Consider the following 18,676-nt stretch of genomic DNA (forward strand, 5'->3'; position numbering starts at 1 on the left):
TTCAAATCTCGTCGTGCTGATAACGAGAATTAAAACATGGCTGCCTACATGGAGGCGCGAGACTTTTCCCGCGGGACACAATTTCAAAGTCCAAGGGGTACTGGAGTGTATTGGAATCTATATGCTCACACACGTGTCATGGTTAGTAGAGCTTCGCTCTACGCGGCCTTCGGCCGCGCAGAGAGCTGCGCTCTTATAAGTCTCATGTAAAACATAATTTAATAAAATAAGAATGTCGTAGTTCGCAACAGACCTGAGATGTGACATTTGATTGAAAATGAAATATTTAGTATATTCCTTTTGAGATTAATTTGACATTGTTTATTAACTTAAGTAATATAGGATTTGAATACGGCTTTTAAATGTAACATTTAATAGTCATAAGCTTTCAAATCCTACGTAAGCTATTTAATTTTATATAATAAGCTTTACCGGTTTAAATTATCCTAAAAATGAATATATTCAATCATTGTACAGTATACTGATATGAGTTTTGCACAAATTATCTGATCTTATTAATCACTTGTCTAGTGATTTGACTGACCAACTTTTTGTGATTTTTTCAGTAAAGTCCAAGAGAGTTGGACTTCCCATGTGAGACAACAAGGAGACCTGTTTTATGTTGATGTAAATGGCTGTCAGGGCAGTGGACAGCAGCAGTCACATCTCAATAGTGGATCACACAACCATGGGTCATTAAATCTAAGCAACGGGTCATTACATCACAGCAACGGGTCTTCACAACACGGCAATAATTCAGTAAACCTCAATGATGGCTCAAACCATAACTACAGCAGGAAGCTCAGGGAAACGGCCCAAAATAACAGAGGAAAACAAAATGGTTTTCATACACATACAGGAGTTCTTAAACAAAATATTAATGGCCATGTACAGAACAACGACATTGGTATGGATTCTAATGGTCTTCTTAAAAACAAGTCTAAATACATATCACAAGACTTTGACGATGAATATGTCGAGTTGGACAGAAATGGTTACAATTCGTGGAATTCTTCTCCACAAGTTAACAATAAGTTTCAGAGCACAAATGACGTGATAAACCAGGACCATGGTGATAAGATAAAGCATGTTTACCTGTCACCTAACTACAAAAACTGTAAAAATGGCCAAATGTCGGGAATTAAATTGTGCGAGAAGATGTTTGGGATTAAATTATGCCAGTATAATGACAAGACACGAGTCAACAATAACAATAATGTGGTAAAGGACAGGAAAGTGATTGTACAGGCTGTTGTTCCTGGTAGTGCAGCAGAAAAATGTCGGCAGATACACAGAGGTAGGCAGTCAAGCATGTCACATAAAAGTAATGGACCAGTAAATTATCCTTAAGTGGTATAATTCAAAAGATGGGTAAACTAGCTTACTTGTATTGTTAGCTGAGCTGTTTACAAATAAACCACTTTAAACTTGAAATACAAGTCAAGAAATTGTTCTGTACTTAATATCTGTAAAACATCCATATCTAAACAGTGATCAGCAATCATGATACACAACAGCATCACATGGTCTTTATATGATAACAGCTTGAAACACTTTTTAAATTTTTTAACCTTAAATAGATTATTTTGAAACTGGAATACTGTACGTATATATGTGCTAAATGTTAAGTTTTATTTTTCCTTGTAGGTGACATGATGCTGGGCATTAACGACCTGGAAGTTTCCTGGGTGAATCTTGATAAAACCTTTAATTCCATTACAAATAAAAAGGTAAGAAATATAAAGGTAAAGTAAAATCAGTGTAATCTGTGACATATCAGTATTTTAGTTTTATGTATGCCTGTAATACTAGAACTTTTTGAGGAATAAATTGCTGTTATTTTGTCTACATAGTGAATATTGTTTATTATACCTGGTACTCAGTCTTGAAGTTCTTGTTCAATCATTACTATACAAAATATTAATTGTGAAGTTCACAGAACAAATCAGATATATTACTCTTATATATAGCTTATTTAACACCCAAAATGTTACAATTTTACAATGATTTCCACATTATAAACATGTCTGACTATATCTTGTGTTTGTTCTAGGTAAAAGTAACATTCCAGGTTCCCGTGGTAATTGGTCCACAGACACCCCCGCCTGTACCTCTCCCTACCTATAAACATTCCTTGCCACCTAAAGCTCCACCTAGACAAGAGGGGGAGGACATTGTCCAGCTGGTCACTGGGACCACAACCAGTGTACTGTCCAGCAAGTTCCAGTCCTCTCTCTGTTCCTTTATGTACCTCACTCTGGAAGACTCGGGAAGTGAATCAGAAAATCCACAAGTAAGTCATGTATAGTCAGATATGATGCAGTTATGTTGATTATCTTTAGTGCAATATAACATAACACAGGAAAGATTAAAGGAATAATACAAATGATAAGAGTACTGGCAAAATCATATACTGTTAATAAGTCATTTTGGCCTTTTGATAATTCATTGATAGATACAAACAATATGATTCTAATGATGGATTTTTACCGACCTATTAATTTGATATCAATGTTTTTTTCACAGGATGACATTCTGTATATGTTCCCACGAGATGACAGTATTGCGACAGAGGTGCGTGGGATGTTCCTGACACTGTGTGGTGTCCTTCCTGATGTGACGGGATCTATAGTCCAGGCATCCACTCTACTGTACAAAGGAACTCACATCAATGTGGTATACAGTCGATATGGTCAGGATCTACTAGTCATGGCCATGCCAGCTAACAGGTCAGTCGAGCATTTATCTTTGTTTCCATTGTTATTCTGTTTGCCTAACAGCCTTTGACTTTATTTTTGGGGGTTGAACATTTTATGATTTTGATCTAAAATTTAATTCAAAATTTTATTTAATACATTTAAAACTTCACAATTGAGAAGAGTATATGGTGTATCTATAAACTATCATTTCACAGATAAGATTTTTGTGACCAAAACAATATCTCACAAAATCATGAAGAAATGTCATCTTGACAAAAAATTATAAGCTCTACAATACTCCAAATTATTTATTGCTTAAATATATATCTTTACCTGTTAAAGTAGTAAATATAATCCATGGATGATAATGTCTGGTAACTCAAAGTTGTCAAAGGTTACCATCTTATAGGATTTCAAAAAGGATAAAAATTGGATTTGAAATTAACGTTTCTTTAAATTAGAAGAAAAGATATCATTTTTATTTGAAAATGAAGGGAGTTATATTTAACCCCTTTGGCAATTGTGTCTTTGTCAATAGCTTTGTTTGAAATTGAAACAGAGTAATTGTTATGCACATTGGCGTTTATAATGAGGTTGCATTGTTTGATTATAATGAGTTTTGTATGTTACAGAGTTCCTCTTGCCTACCTCCACTGTATCAAGTCTGAGCTGCAACAGGTGATGGACCTTCTGTTCAGCTCAACCACACGGTAAGTTAAATATTTATTTCAATAAAATTTCATCATTGTTTGAAGTTTAAATATTTTTGTTATCACCCTAGAACAAAAATCATGTCTACTGCTCTGCGACATTGTAGCAAATTTTTGTTATGTTAAACTTGTAAGACTGTTTATATCACAATTTTTTTTTCAATTTATGCAATATATTTGACAATTTGAAAATGAATTGTTTTATAAACCTTTCACAAACTTTGTCTACAGGCCTGCAGTTGATTTTTTTTCCTGTTTCAGGGCATTCAGGAAACCCCGACATAAAAGTCATCTGGACCAGCTGTTTAGCCTGACTCTCAACAAGATATTTAGTTCCGACAGTCTCAATAATACCTCCAGTCCATCCTGTAGAGCTCTGTGTGGCTCTATCCCCGGTACTAAGTCATTGGAACTGTCGCAGGATAATAAGGTACAAACTGAGTACAATAATACCTCTAGTCCGTCCTGTAGAGCTTTGTGTGGTTCTATCCCTGGAACTAAGTCATTGGAACTGTCGCAAGATAGTACAAAATGTATAGCAAGTAAAATCATATCTCTAGTCCGTTCTGTAGGGTTTTTTGTACCTTTATCTTGGGTATTAAAATACTGCAATTGTACTTACTGAATATCAAAGAAATAGCAAGGGACAATTACATTTTTAGTTACCATATAATTTATGAAAATATGTGGGAGAATTACAAATTAAGGAAGTTGGTGAATAAAATTCAGAGCTGACATGACCTTCAACAATTTGTATGTAAAACTGAATTGTTGTTTTGTTTCAGATTTTGTGTGATGAAATACTCAGTGAATTTGAAGCTGCTGACTTTGATGATTTGGTAAGATTGATAGTTTATATCTATTTGTCATATATTGTGATAATTATGAAGCAGAATAAGGTTAAACATTAGGTGTTTCCTCATAGCCATTATGTTCACCACATTATGATTTAATAATTAATATAAATGAAGGATTCATTTGCTTTACAGGAAGAAGATTTGCCATTTGACAGGAGGACATTCACAATACTGGGCACCTGTTTATTTTATAAGGTGATTATCAATCTACTTAAATTATTTTGAAATGTTGTTTTGTCACTATATAGAATACTTTATTCTGTAAATTACAGCTACAGCAAACCTCTGGGGACCAACAGAATCACTTTGTTATAAGCATAGTTAGTTATATACACATCACAGACATCTAATAGGAACCTTGACCGGAACCGAAAATTACTAATCCATGTTATAACCACGATTTCTCTGTAAGCGTGTTTGTTATAAACATATTTTACTGCATTGATTTGTATTTGTCAATTTTTTTAATTAGAATTCGTTTTATTATTTGGTGTGATTTTCAGGAGTACCTTTTGAGTAACCACATGTCAGCGGAGGATCTGCGGGACGTCCATCTGTTCCTGAAGTATCACTGTCTGTTACACCTCGTATCCAAACAAAGTGTGGAGGAGCTGGTGATATGGAGGGAGGTGTTTCCGTCTCGGCTCTGTCGACCGTCACACACTTCTCCTGTGGGTTACAGTGAACCTTCAGGTCGCTGGTTCCTCCTCATTGTAGGAATGGTGAGTTTAGATTTGCTTTAAGGGGTAAAACTTATATTGCATCAAAATAAAGTCAAGTAGTGTAGTCTGTTAAGAAATATTAGCTTTTCATACATTTAATATTGATATTTACTACATCTGTCAGTGTTTTCTAAGTAGACGGCCACTTGGACCTTCATGTAGACCTTTGATCTGCAGTAAAGAAAACCTTGTCCTGGTCCTACCTCTAGAACCAAACTTTATTGGCCCTTCATTGTCTTTCATGTTTACAGAAAAACTTCTTACTTGGAACGTTACTTGAGGCTGGTGGCTGTGCCAGGACAGTTGATGGTAACCCGCGTCCTGATCCGTTCTATATCAGTCAGGCCAAGGCTACCCTGCTACAGCTGGAGACCGATGATGTAGCGATGGCCGAGTGTTGTGAGAACCGGTGGGTAACGCACACTTAGTGATTCTTTTTTCTTAAGTATCTAGATATAATGGTATTAATAGATGTTTCATAAATTATTCAAAGCACATATTTCTATTGGTTGAAGTTATGTCTGCTTCATGGCCAATAAAAGTTTACAGGAATCAATGTTTTTCTTGTCCTAGCACAGCTCTGAGAATAGATTGAATATTATCTATGTTTTCGGTGTCCTAGGTTGAGCTCTGAGAGGAGTGGCCCATCCCTTGCCAGTGCTGATGCCCTCATGCTCGGCACTAAACCAAAGAGAGAAGATTCCACCCCGTCCAAGTCTCAGGGATCTCCAAAATCTCGTAAGCATCTCACTTATAACCATCTCTAGCACCTATATATACTTGTCTGTACTGCATATGTTTGTTTCATAGATTTCTGTTTTGCATAGCTACGAGCTAGTTGAATTCTTTTCTATGTGTTTACACTATATGCACCATGTCATAGTTTCCGTTTACTTTTCTAACTTCGATACGTTCCACAGCTTACTTGTCATCACATCATAGGCTAGTAATCTTATCTTTAGTTGTACTGTTTCATTGATATTGCTAATCGATTGCTGTAAGTATATATATATTTAGCAAACCATGACATAATTTGCAAAAGCATCCATTGGTCATAGGTTGGCTATAAAAATTCATAAACTATTTTTTAATCAATAGGTTAATTAAATTAACCTATTGAGTAAAGCTTAATAGAGCCTAGTCAAGTCTTTAGTTTTCACCTCACTGCTGTAATCTGCTTTGTCACCAAGCTTTCACTGTTGCTAAGTGCGCCTCTTGCCTCAACAGCTGCTGTTACTCCTAGACCTGCACCTGAATCCTCATGGCCACTAGGCTCATATTATGTCACTAACAGAACCTACATTTATAGTGAGTATCATCAGATTGAGGCTCTTATTATGTCACTAACAAAACCTACATTTATAGTGAGTATCATTAGATTAAGACTCATATTATGTCACTAACAGAACCTACATCTACAGTGAGTATCATCAGATTTAGACATGTCACTAACAGAACCTACATCTATAGTGAGTATCATCAGATTGAGGCTCTTATTATGTCACTAACAAAACCTACATCTATAGTGAGTATCATCAGATTGAGGCTCATATTATGTCACTAACAGAATCTACATCTATAGAGAGTACCATTAGATTGAGGCTCATATTATGTCACTAACAGAACCTACATTTATAGTGAGTATCATCAAATTGAGGCTCTATTATGTCACTAACAAACCTACATTTATAGTGAGTAATCATGAGGCTCATATATGTTACAGAATCTACATCTATAGAGAGTACCATCAGATTGAGGCTCATATTATGTCACTAACAGAACCTACATCTATAGTGAGTATCATCAGATTGAGGCTCATATTATGTCACTAACAGAACCTACATTTATAGTGAGTATCATCAAATTGAGGCTCATATTATGTCACTAACAGAACCTACATCTATAGTGATTATCATCAGATTGAGGCTCATATTATGTCACTAACAGAATCTACATCTATAGAGAGTACCATTAGATTGAGGCTCATATTATGTCACTAACAAAACCTTCATCTATAGTGAGTATCATCACATTCCATGAACTCAGCATTTCTATATGCATCCATCAATTGAGGTCATGATTATCTGAACTTGTAGGCTTTGTCATAATATTTTATTATCTCACAATGCTGCTCAGCAATTAAACAGATATAAAGTCATATACATTGATATGAATACAATGGGGTAAAAAATCTACCGGGGTATATAGAAAATGTCTCTGTATGTAGTGGCATTTCATAACTGGAATGAGCTCAAAGTACATTGTTGAATTCATCATTTGGTGAAAAATGAATTCTTTTTGAATTTACAGATGTATGCTTCAGTAACTCTTAGCTTGATGCTTTGAATAAAGAATTATATATAAGTACAGGCTATAGAAGATGAAATCCACATTATCATACATTATTTATAGGGTTAGTTTGGTTGCCATATGCATTGAAATCGTTACATTGCTTGCAGTTTTTGTCTTTCTTAATATTAGCCCTGGCTGAAGATAATGACCTTTGACATAGCGTACATCTACAGTGATAATTAGGAATGCAATTTAATATATACTGGTATATATATATATATATATATATATATATATATATATTAATAGAAGCTCTGTTGATTTTGAACATTGTAAAATATTTCTCTACATAAAAAAATATTTCATCCAGCTTTCAGTTTCTGATGTATATTTAACCTTGTTATCTAGGCACTGATGAGCAGGAGGCAGACAGGCTTTCCCACGGGAAGGGAACAGCTTATACCGGAAGTGAGACGTCCACCCCTGTAATGAGACGACAGGGCAGTAAACTCTCCTATGGTTCTAATGACTCGGGAGGCAGTGGGAGTAGTGCAGGGGTCAGTCGGGGCAACACCGTAAGTATTATTGTTAATTATGTGGAAATGGTAAAAAGCACCATGCTTCAATTATAGTCTTATGGTATGCTCATACTCAGTGTTAAGTAAATGGGAGAAGTGATTTACGAAAGTTAAAGATGCTCCACCGCCGACGGAGCATAAATGATATTAATCACTTGAACAATAATTGATGTTTAATCGTGTATATATATGCCTAATTAACACAAAAAATAACATAAAATAATTTATTTTGCATTTGGTGCATGTGCAATCAGTACCTCATTCCATAAAGAATATAGTCCCACAGAATTTTTTCGGGATGCAATTAATTATTTTTTTGTAATTTTAACTTGAAGTAAAATTAGAAGCTCAAACTTTCCAATGGTGGTAATGGTGTAAAGTAAGTAACTTTTGTAACTGAAGAAAAATACTAAATTGTCTGCTCCTGTTTTTGATAGTGAAAAAATACCATTTGTCAGCGGTGGAGCATCTTTAATAATATCAAATGATTATTCCAGAAAAGGAAAATTTCGTTATTTTGCAAATTCTTCTGATCCTGTTTGTTATATGATGGTGTTTTTGGTTGTTACAGAGTAAAACTCTGAGCAAGGCTGGGTCAGTGTTTGACATGGTCAGTATGAACCAGAGTCTGACCACAGTTTCTGATGAAAACAAGTCCGTCTACCCCATCAAGTGAGTAATTAGTCACTGTAATTATGATAGATTGTAGGTATGTAGAACAATCCAGTTCACCATGGAATTTCTATGTATTGAATTTTTGTAGCTCATCTGTCGATATCATTTTTAATGAATTTCAACACAGTCTTATGATATTATGTAAAAGCTTCACAAGCAATAAGATTCTAAAATAATTCAACTTAATTTAGCATTGGAACCTGACATCTTAATGCAGAATGTATACCTATGCTTAAATGATAATTTGGAAAGGATTTTAATAGGCGTAGCCTAATTGCTACTCCCTTGGATGTATATAGTCTTATTTAGATTGAACCTGATATTTACAATACAAGTTTTTGGATGTATGCCTTTACACTTTGGTATACAAACTTTCATCTTTGTATAATTGGAGTTTGACTTTATCAATGATATATTTGACGTTTTATTCCAGAGTCAGTAGAGGAGTTGACAATGTGTTGTTTAACTACCTAAACTTTGATGGTATGGAGGGAGTGTATGTATGTCCTACCCCTCAGGAGATGAGTCTGTCCCAGGGAACACTACACAGCCAAGTCCTGCACAATTTTAACACTGCTTGTTTACAACTACGCAAGAGGTTCCAGCGGAGTCACACGGTTAGTGAAAGTATATCAGACTTACTTTATAGTATATATTCTTATGATAGTACATTCTAAATTTAATGAAATGAATAATTATACCCCTCATAACAAAGTTAAGGGGCCAGGGTATACTGGAAAACAGGTTGTCTTTCTGTCTAACTGTTCATTTGTCTTGTCTGTAGACACAACCACCTAAACTACTTGACAGATTTTGATTAGATTTGGTTCACAAAACTCTGACATAAAAGGGGGTTGAGAAAACTAGATAGGGTTCTGCAATGTTCCCTATTGATAGATAAATTACTAAATTTTAGTGCTAGGGTTATTATAGTTGTCCACTCTAGTGACAGTTCTAGTTTTTAATCACATGTAGAGTATCTTGGTTAGAACCAGGATTATTGTACTTCATCAATGTTTGTTTTATTTATTTAGCAGTATTGATGTATATTGTAACTATAGTTTGTCTTGTCATTGCTGAATCACATTGGCATTATCAAATTTAAACTGTAACTGATTCACAAACTTCATTGGTGAAAGAGAAAAAACTAAATTAACGTTAACAATAATGTGAATGATTTCAGAAGTCCGAGACAAGCAAGCACAAGTTTGGTGAAGATGGTACCTTCAGACATGTACAGGAACAAGGTGTACTGTTCCAGCATAAACCCAATGTGGCTCCAGATACCAAGAAAGTACCTCCAGCTCAGAGTTACTGGGTTATTGGGTAAGTAGGTGTAGTTTTCGTTTTTGTAATTCATTGGTATGATTTAATTTTTTTTCAGTCAGTCATTGAAATGGAATTACTTCTACAAAGTTAACAACTGCTTGAGAAGAACTAATTATAATAATAAATAAATAAATTGATAATAGACTTTATTTAGAGTCGATAACACTTTGAGTCAGAGACTCGTCTTCCAAGTGGTCGACATAAAAATATACAATATATACAACATCAATATAATCATTGACGTTTATGTTACAGACGCCGTTACCCTGGTAACAGAGAACTGTTTGTGTGTTTCCATGAAAGTGTTCCCCAGACTGCCATAGAACTTGCATTCCGTATGGACTTCGGTTCCTGACATATGAATGTGACTACTGACATTCCTAGTGGACTGTAGCTCTAAACAAACCAACTTAATGGAGTCCAGAGAGCATTCCATGTATGTTGTAGCTTCTGTCACAAAGCAGAATATATGGAAACTCTGTTAAGACACAAAATTCATCGCTGAGCAACTTTTTTCTTTGTGATCACTTTGAGTGTTGCCTTTGATGACTGAAATGAGAACAGTATGGCGATTGTATGAAGCTCTCACCTCACAGAGCTTTGAAGTTGTGTCCTCTGGACTTATGTTCTGACAAACTGTGAGACTGTGTCATATTAACCTCGTGGCGCAAACATTGCATAATACAGGAGATATGCATTCCTGGTCAGGAGTAGAGTTGGTGCAATCACATTAGTGTAATAGTACAGGTGTATCTCTGGGAAGGCAATACTTTATCATGTGTATGTTTACAGGGTCATACTTTATTTATTGTGACCCATAATTCAGTGTTTTGTGGTGTTGATAATAAGGGACCAATTTGTGTCAACTCATTCATCCTTTAATTCCAAAATGGAATATTAATATTCCAGTCTTTGGACTAGAATATTCTAAATGTATCTTCAGGGGGTGAATGAATGAAAATGAAAGACTTTACAGTTATATTTATCACTCAGAATATTATCATACTAGCATTACATAAACATTCTAATGCCAACTTCCATTATACCGCTTCTGTCCATATTTACATTTATACTTACTTTATATTATATCTAGTGCTTTATATATCCAATGTACATTATTTTTAGACAGGTTGAGTTTTTTCAGACCATGTTTTTTCATAACAAGTAACAAAAATAGATGTTAAAAAAGGACATCAGTTAATCACAAAAAAATACTTGGGATGTTTCTGATGATATTTCTTATATTTGATAAAATTTGTACAATGTTTTGGCATTGATAAAATTATTTTCACTTTGTGAAAATATTTAAGTTAAAAAAATCTATAACAAAATGGGAAACCTGTGGACATGCTAACAGATATATATATAATATTTATCGCTTTGTAGCTATTTAAAGCATTAAGATATCAAATCATATCATTGTGACCAGTATTTTACAATGTAAGGGCTGTTCCAGAAAAACATATATGGTAGGGGGGGAAGGCACTTTGAAATTGGGAGACCCACAGATAGAAGCGATTTTCAATTTTGTTGACCCCTCCACATATCTCTTTTTTTGTGAACGAGACTATGGCATAGAAGTGATTTAATTTTTTGTTTTGTCTTCAAAGACATCTGGACATTCACACTTAGCTTGTGAAATGCCACTTTTTCCTCGACTTAATACCAGTGAATCTAAATAAAGATCTATTGATGACAAATGTATTTTACCAAAACTGTTTCTCTGTACCATTGCCAAGTTTGATTGAATATAATATGTTTTAAATAAATAGTTATTTTTGTAGTTGGGATGACTGACAGAAACATTATAAAACACAAATTTTGCATTTTATTTCAAGAGGTTACAAATGCTTCAGATCGACCCACCCAAAGAAGTGATTTTATTGAAACGTCACCCTGGCACAGAATTGATTTTATTTTGAACCCACCATGGCACATACTATTTTTTAAAGTGCCTTCCCTGGGTGCCATATATGTTTTGCTGGAACAGCCCTAAGCTACTGCTGGGCTATTATATCTATGTGTTATGCATTATATTTAAAGGAATACATATTTATATGACTTTCATATTTGATATAATATTGATATACATAATGTTGTAGTCATTTTAGACATTATGTTGTATTGTCTAGTGCTTGTGGTTTACTTGATTGGAGTGTGTTTGAACTTCCTGTGTTCGTGTCTTATCGTGGGACCAGGTGATGTGAAGTATTTTGTGTGAGATTAATGATGTGAAATGTCGTACTAATATAGAGACTGTGATATGTGCCAAATTTTACAAACCTGTGATATAGTATTTAATCCATTACATCATTTGTGTGTGTGTGTGTGTCATTTTCATACATTTATTTTCATTTTTAATACCAATTAGTCTATGTTTTCTAATACTTTTGGGTTTTTTTGTACATGTTTTACATGTCTAGATTTGTATATTTAATTTGCAATTTCAAAATATGTTATCAAATCCGAAGTCTAGAGAGGTATAATTTGAAATTCAATTCTGCGCAACACTGTTTATATCATTTATTTTTCAATTTTTTATGCTCATAAAAGTTATTGAAATGTGTGTTAAATGAAAAATAATGAAATGTATTTGATTTATAATGAATCATATATACAAGTTTGTCGCTAGCTGGAACAATAAATGGCTGTATTAGATCTAGACATCACATAGAAATCAGTGTGTTAAAATCTACACATCATCTGACATATAGAAATCAGTGTTAAAATCTGACATCACTAACATCACATAGAAATCAGTGTTAAAATCTGACATCACATAGAAATCAGTGTTAAAATCTGACATCACATAGAAATCAGTGTTAAAATCTGACATCACATAGAAATCAGTGTTAAAATCTATAGTTATCATTTCTAAAAGGTGAAGAATTCTAAGTCTCTTATTTAAAAAAATTAGAGCAATTAATTAAATCAGCATACTTTTGGTATCTCCGCATACCATGCATTCTCGTCATGTTTGCCGTGATCATCCTAACTTTTGGCCAGTAAATAATCTCTTCCCTATTTGGAGATTTGACCAAACTGATGTCGCGGCCGTTCACTCCATTTAGATGGTGCTATGCCTAGATAAATGTGTTCATTCTACAGGTACAAACCTCCATATTCAGGGGCGTATTATTCTACTTTCTCACTATGGGAGAATATGTATGAATGATAGCCTTTGAGTTTGAATATGTATACGTACCAGACAGAAATGTAGAAATTTTATTTATCATTTGAAAGAGAAAATTGAAGTTAACACTAACGGTCACTCTGACATATATATGTTGTAACATGTCCTTACTAATACATGTATCTCTTGTCCTTGGCCGGTACTTACTATCTACTCATATTGTGAACTTGCATGCTTCATCAAAGATCAAACTATCTCAAATTTAATTAAAAAAGCCATACTTTATATTTTTACAGTTCACCGCTCTACGTAATATTGATACTTATCCAAACTAATTATGTACATTTTTTTCTACCATTACTGTGTATGATGTTAACAGATAGAATGTAATTCAGTAGTTAACACGGATGAACACTGAAGGGGAACCTTGTTATAATAATAATTTCAGTCCGCTTACTGTAAACCCACTTGTTTATCATTATCACATATTTCGGGGGCAGTAGGAAATCAATCGCTGTGATATTTATTCACACAGAAGTAAAGTATAACCATGAGAGTCATGAAATAAAATCTTGGTGAACAAGTTATTTCGCAGAAAGACGCGACATTAAGTCACGACAACAATAAAATGGTTTACAGTATCTAATGTGTGATTCACCTTGTTACCTCTACACCACTGTCTGTTATTGTGTCTATTTGTCACCACCGTCTCTAACAACATCTACTATCGTCTTTTAGCGGGTCTTACGACCACCTCACTATAGTATGATGTATAGATTACAGTTCTGTATTTTGTTGATGTCATGTATGAAATCATTGTTATGAATAAAAATCAAATCCACAGCGATTTGAAACTTATAAAGATGGAAAAGATTTTTCTTTTTATTAATTAAAGGTTATCATTAAACTACAAAATATCATTAATATCAATCCTAATATGGACTTCTTTATACATGAATACATATACTATAAAGATTTCTGTTAAAAAGATAAATGCAGTGATATGGAATCCTCTGACAAAGGAACATCAACAGTTCAAACATATATACATTATTACTTAAAGTTGTTGAAATGCCAATATGTCCGGCGTCATACAAGAATGCAGCTACCTTATCGCTTATTAATTGTCAACACAAATCGCTGAAATAAGAAAAACTACAAAACTGACAAACACAACGAACACTACATTCACAAAATTGACTCCACTCTGAGAGACATGGTAGACTGTAACCATTGTTTTAGGGAGAGAACCTACAAAAAAAAGGGAAAAGTCTTAATGATAATTTGAAAATGAATAACCGCTTATAATTTCTGACTTAAAGATGGACAAGGGTATTTGAAAGGACAAAAGAAAATCTGACAAACACATAAAGAAGAAGTGAAACCGTTACGATAAATATGCTAGAATAAGACATTTTAATTCAGCTGTCATAGAAGTTCGGTTGTATAGGCAAAATATAGTCAACCTCTGCAAGCTTGATACTTTAGATACATTTCACAATGGGGACAACCTACGTCACCGGAAACGATATCGGACACACACAAAAACAATGAAAAAACGCCCGCTTCAAGATGAAAATCGGCTGAAATTATGACATAAAAGCAATGCATCTTCTTAACCTATCGTGCGTCAAAGACAGTGTATTGTTAGAGACTCTGTGAAATTATTAGATGTCGTCAAACTAGCTCAGATTATTGCAAACACCTCGACACAAATTTTTTTGACAGCAGGGATATCGGTCACATTTTATTCACTAAAACGTTATAAATTGCAAATAAATAAATTTTGCTGCCACAAAACTGTCCCGTTTACTAATATGTAATATATGACTGTTGGAAGAAAATATTTCATTCATTATATCTGCTGGTGGAGAATCATATACGGTGCTTAATTAGAAGTTATGAAAGTGATATCGGTCACACTTAAAAACTTTAGGGATGACGGTCACATCCAAAGTTACGAAAACTGTGGATAAGACGCCAAAATACTTTTATTTGGATTTTATCTGATCTTGAAAGACGACTTTTGAACCCCCTATCAGCAAATGGTTAACGAGATATTGAAATCGCTTTTCGTCTATTGCTCATCATCCGTCTGTCTTTTTTTCACAACGTGGCTTTTGGTCACATTTTATTCACCGAAAATATGTCATGTGTAATTTTTTTAACTTTACTGTTATTTACTGATATAAAATACCTTATATTTCAAATAGTAGCTACAGTTCATTTTATCCGCTCCAAAGGTGACATACATGTATAAACCTAGTTGGCGTTTTGTTGGTTTTAAAAAAGGATGTCGTTCACAGGGTAACGGTCACATCCAAAGATTTTGAAATGCTTTGTCGCTTCGTAAAGATTGCTGAAATATTGCAGCGTTGTTTTCCCTAAACTAATCATTCAGGTAAAGAGGAAATACTACCGAGATACATGATACATTATGAAACTATTATCGTAACTATTTTTTTGCTGAATACTTTGGTATTCGTACACTGTATATTGTTTACTTTTTGTCTATACATGTATTTGTACACCCCCTTTGTTCTTGCATTGTCTTTGCGTATAATTTAAAAAACTTCGCAGTGACAATATACAAGAAAAACTACATAAAATTTAAAGATGTAAAGGCACCCGATGTAAACAAAAGGAAAGGCACATTGATCTATAAGCTACAGAAATACGTAAATACATGATAGACAGGATCACTGAGAGTTTTTAGCTGATAGCGTTAGTACAGTTCTACATGTCAGTTTACTAATAATTTCTCCACAGATTTAACACACAATAACGATTGAAAAGGTACTTAGAATATATCTTAACAACAATAGCACTAATGATTATATGCAAACAAATTATAAAAGCAAATCAGTTGATAACAGGAAGGCCAAGAGATATCGTGACGTTAACCATTGGATTTACAAATCGGTCAATTTAACATGTTGGTCCAATATCTTTAGCGCTTCATGTTGAACTAACATATGTCCAGTTGGCATTCATACTCCCCTAATTGTCAACTGAATGCAATTTAATGAATATATTTTCATTTGATAACACTTGTATGATAACATCCAAAGATATTTGTATCTATAAAGAAAAAAAAAAATATCGTCAAGGACGAAACAGCCATTTTCTGTGATCGATGGCACAAAAATTATGACATCACATAAAAATAAGCTAATAGCAGATCGTGCACCCCCTGAATGTCAAATGCTCCTGGTAGGTATACATATTAGGGTTGCAGTGAAAAAGTAAATATATGTAAATGAATGCTATAAAGCACCGTGGTAGTCTAATAATTTTCAAGATAGTCAAATATTCATTATTTTGTAATCTTATCTGTCTCAAAAATGAGCATTAATAAATACAATCATATGTTAAAAATGATTATCAAAATATCTACAATCAAACAAAAATATTTGATAAAATTGTATGTCTACATGGTAACGAACTTCAAGTTTGTCGATTACCGCGTTTTCCCATTGGTGCATTATGCACAACCAAGAGTAAAGAGAGAGATACATGTAGTACTTATAAAAAAGTTCCAGAAAATAAGAACTCACATGTTGAATTTTTCCAATAGAATCAGCTAAAATAAAGTCATTGGTAAAATAGTAGCGGTATCGAAATAAATCGATTTCAGTTGAAATAACAGAGAATTAAAAGGACGTGATGACGAGCAATTGGGGAAGGCTAATATAGCTCGCCAACCATTTGCTGCAATTTAATAAAGGGGGGGTGGGGGGATAATTTAGGACGGGGGTAATCCTTGCATACAAGGCTGGTAATATTCATACTAAGTGACCCGATATCACATTCAATAATTTCTAATTAAGCACCGTCTAATGTTTCTCCACTATGCAGATATGAATTAATTTTCCTTTTTTTTACATATATGAGTTACCGGTTTTGTGACAGCAACATTTATTTATTTACAACATTTTAACATGAATAAAATAAGTCGAGTGTGTTTTGAAAACGATAATTTTATCATTAGCCTTTGACGCGGCAGACATTTATGAAGATCGGCTTTTATTCGATAATTACATGTATTGAGTCCGATATCAATTCCCGAGGACGTAGTTTAGACCCCACGTCGATTATTTTCGACTGCACAATAATATAACATTATGAAACAAATGAATGACTGTAACAGGGTCTACTTGGTGGTTTTAAAGTAATGAAGCACTCCACGCAGAAAGTAATCCAATGATGAAGTTTATTACTCCATAAAAACACCCTCTTCATGAATGAAGAGGGCCCGACTCCCGGGAACCCCCGTACGTCGTATAGAACGTGTGCTTAAAACGATAGTAATGGAGCTGATCTATCTGAAGTACGCTCTAGATCAATATAGTCATATATACATGTACGTCCTTCCTCTACAACGGCCAGTACGGGAGTGACGCTACTCTAAAAAACGCGGGTGCGCAATGACCCATGGGGGTGCTAGTGAGTTAGGGGTAATATGACTGAAGGCAGGCATTAAAATCATGCACGACACAGTATTTATGAGCTAGCGGAGAGAATTGGTACTAAGGCAGGTAATCCAGTCTACCACCCCATATGAATGAAAAAATCGCGGCCGAAAACTGAAGCTGTCAGTGTGTAGGATTGAATTTTGAAGATTGTGGTTTTTCCTTGTATTTTCGTGTATGTGTTACCTTAGAAGTGCTTCGGGCACGAAGGGCTGCGCCCTTATTAAATCGTCTATTCAGATCTAATAATCGACCTTTCTCTTTAATTCATAGAATATTGTCGGATAGCATGTTTACACTATTTGATTCTCTACATCATCATCCTTAACAGTGGGGAAGGAGAAATAGGTTCCCATGTACCTCTCTGGCAGTTTTTTGGAACATGGTTTTTATCATTTTATGCTTGTTGCCATTGACAACTAATGTCCCGTAGGGTCTATGTATATACCCGACCTTCTATGTTTTCCGGCCGACTGCAAGTTACACTACATGGTACTATATAGAGTATTTTTTACCGTTTTTTATCTAGACATTTAAAACGTCTAAAATGGTTATAGGGCACTCTGGTGGGTCCAAGATTATATAATCTGTAACTAATTCTCAGATCCCTGTGGTCCTGAGGTGATTCTATGTAATCTATTACGTATTCGAATGTTTTCAACCCCGGAACCATCTGAGAATTAATTACAGTTTATATCATTCATGGACCCACCAGATGCCCATAGACTGTTTTAGGGGTCTAGATAAAAAAAAATCGGTAAAAATCATACATTACATTTACTATACACGTACCCAACCTAGCTTTAGCGGCTAAAAATCCCATTTCTATCACGTCTTCACAAAAACGGCTACTACCGTTGGAAATAGCTGCAATATTGTAGCTCAAAAGACTTTTAGACAGAAAATGGTGTCGTCTTTAGAGCTACAATTGGTGCCTATTACTGCTAATGGAGCAAAGTAATGATTATACATTACAAACCATTATAAAACGTTTCTTTTGCATTTTATCGTACTTTTTTTGATATCGCTTACCTACTAGCTAGTAGGGAATAGGACTGAGCTATATAAAATATCAAATTCTCATCGATCATTAATTTTTTTTACATAATACATATGAAAGTCATTCTGAAGGGAATTTATACGGCAATTCCACAAGTTGTGAATTTGACGTCTTGTGAGCGATACGGTATATATTAAGAATGGTAGTTA

General features: G+C 34.3%; 1 protein-coding gene across 7 annotated transcripts in view; it reads left to right on the plus strand.

Annotated features, from left to right (window-relative positions):
* Positions 1–12,540, plus strand: part of LOC138327320 (protein inturned-like) — a 45,825-nt gene extending 33,285 nt beyond the window's left edge. For 6 of the 7 annotated variants that reach the window (XM_069273330.1, XM_069273329.1, XM_069273332.1 and 3 more), the window contains 17 exons: positions 567–1,297; positions 1,648–1,730; positions 2,054–2,293; positions 2,527–2,729; positions 3,332–3,409; positions 3,671–3,839; positions 4,195–4,248; positions 4,399–4,461; positions 4,770–4,988; positions 5,240–5,397; positions 5,611–5,726; positions 6,216–6,296; positions 7,689–7,855; positions 8,430–8,530; positions 8,967–9,150; positions 9,717–9,859; positions 10,118–12,540. In XM_069273330.1, the coding sequence (XP_069129431.1) occupies positions 567–1,297; positions 1,648–1,730; positions 2,054–2,293; positions 2,527–2,729; positions 3,332–3,409; positions 3,671–3,839; positions 4,195–4,248; positions 4,399–4,461; positions 4,770–4,988; positions 5,240–5,397; positions 5,611–5,726; positions 6,216–6,296; positions 7,689–7,855; positions 8,430–8,530; positions 8,967–9,150; positions 9,717–9,859; positions 10,118–10,217 (2,890 nt within the window). In that variant the 3' untranslated portion in view covers positions 10,218–12,540. The remainder of the gene's footprint in view (positions 1–566; positions 1,298–1,647; positions 1,731–2,053; positions 2,294–2,526; positions 2,730–3,331; positions 3,410–3,670; positions 3,840–4,194; positions 4,249–4,398; positions 4,462–4,769; positions 4,989–5,239; positions 5,398–5,610; positions 5,727–6,215; positions 6,297–7,688; positions 7,856–8,429; positions 8,531–8,966; positions 9,151–9,716; positions 9,860–10,117) is intronic. The other variant, XM_069273334.1, reaches the window with a different exon arrangement.
* The last annotated feature ends 6,136 nt before the right edge of the window (positions 12,541–18,676 follow it).

This window comes from Argopecten irradians, chromosome 7, assembly GCF_041381155.1.
Source record: "Argopecten irradians isolate NY chromosome 7, Ai_NY, whole genome shotgun sequence".
NCBI lineage: Eukaryota > Metazoa > Mollusca > Bivalvia > Pectinida > Pectinidae > Argopecten > Argopecten irradians.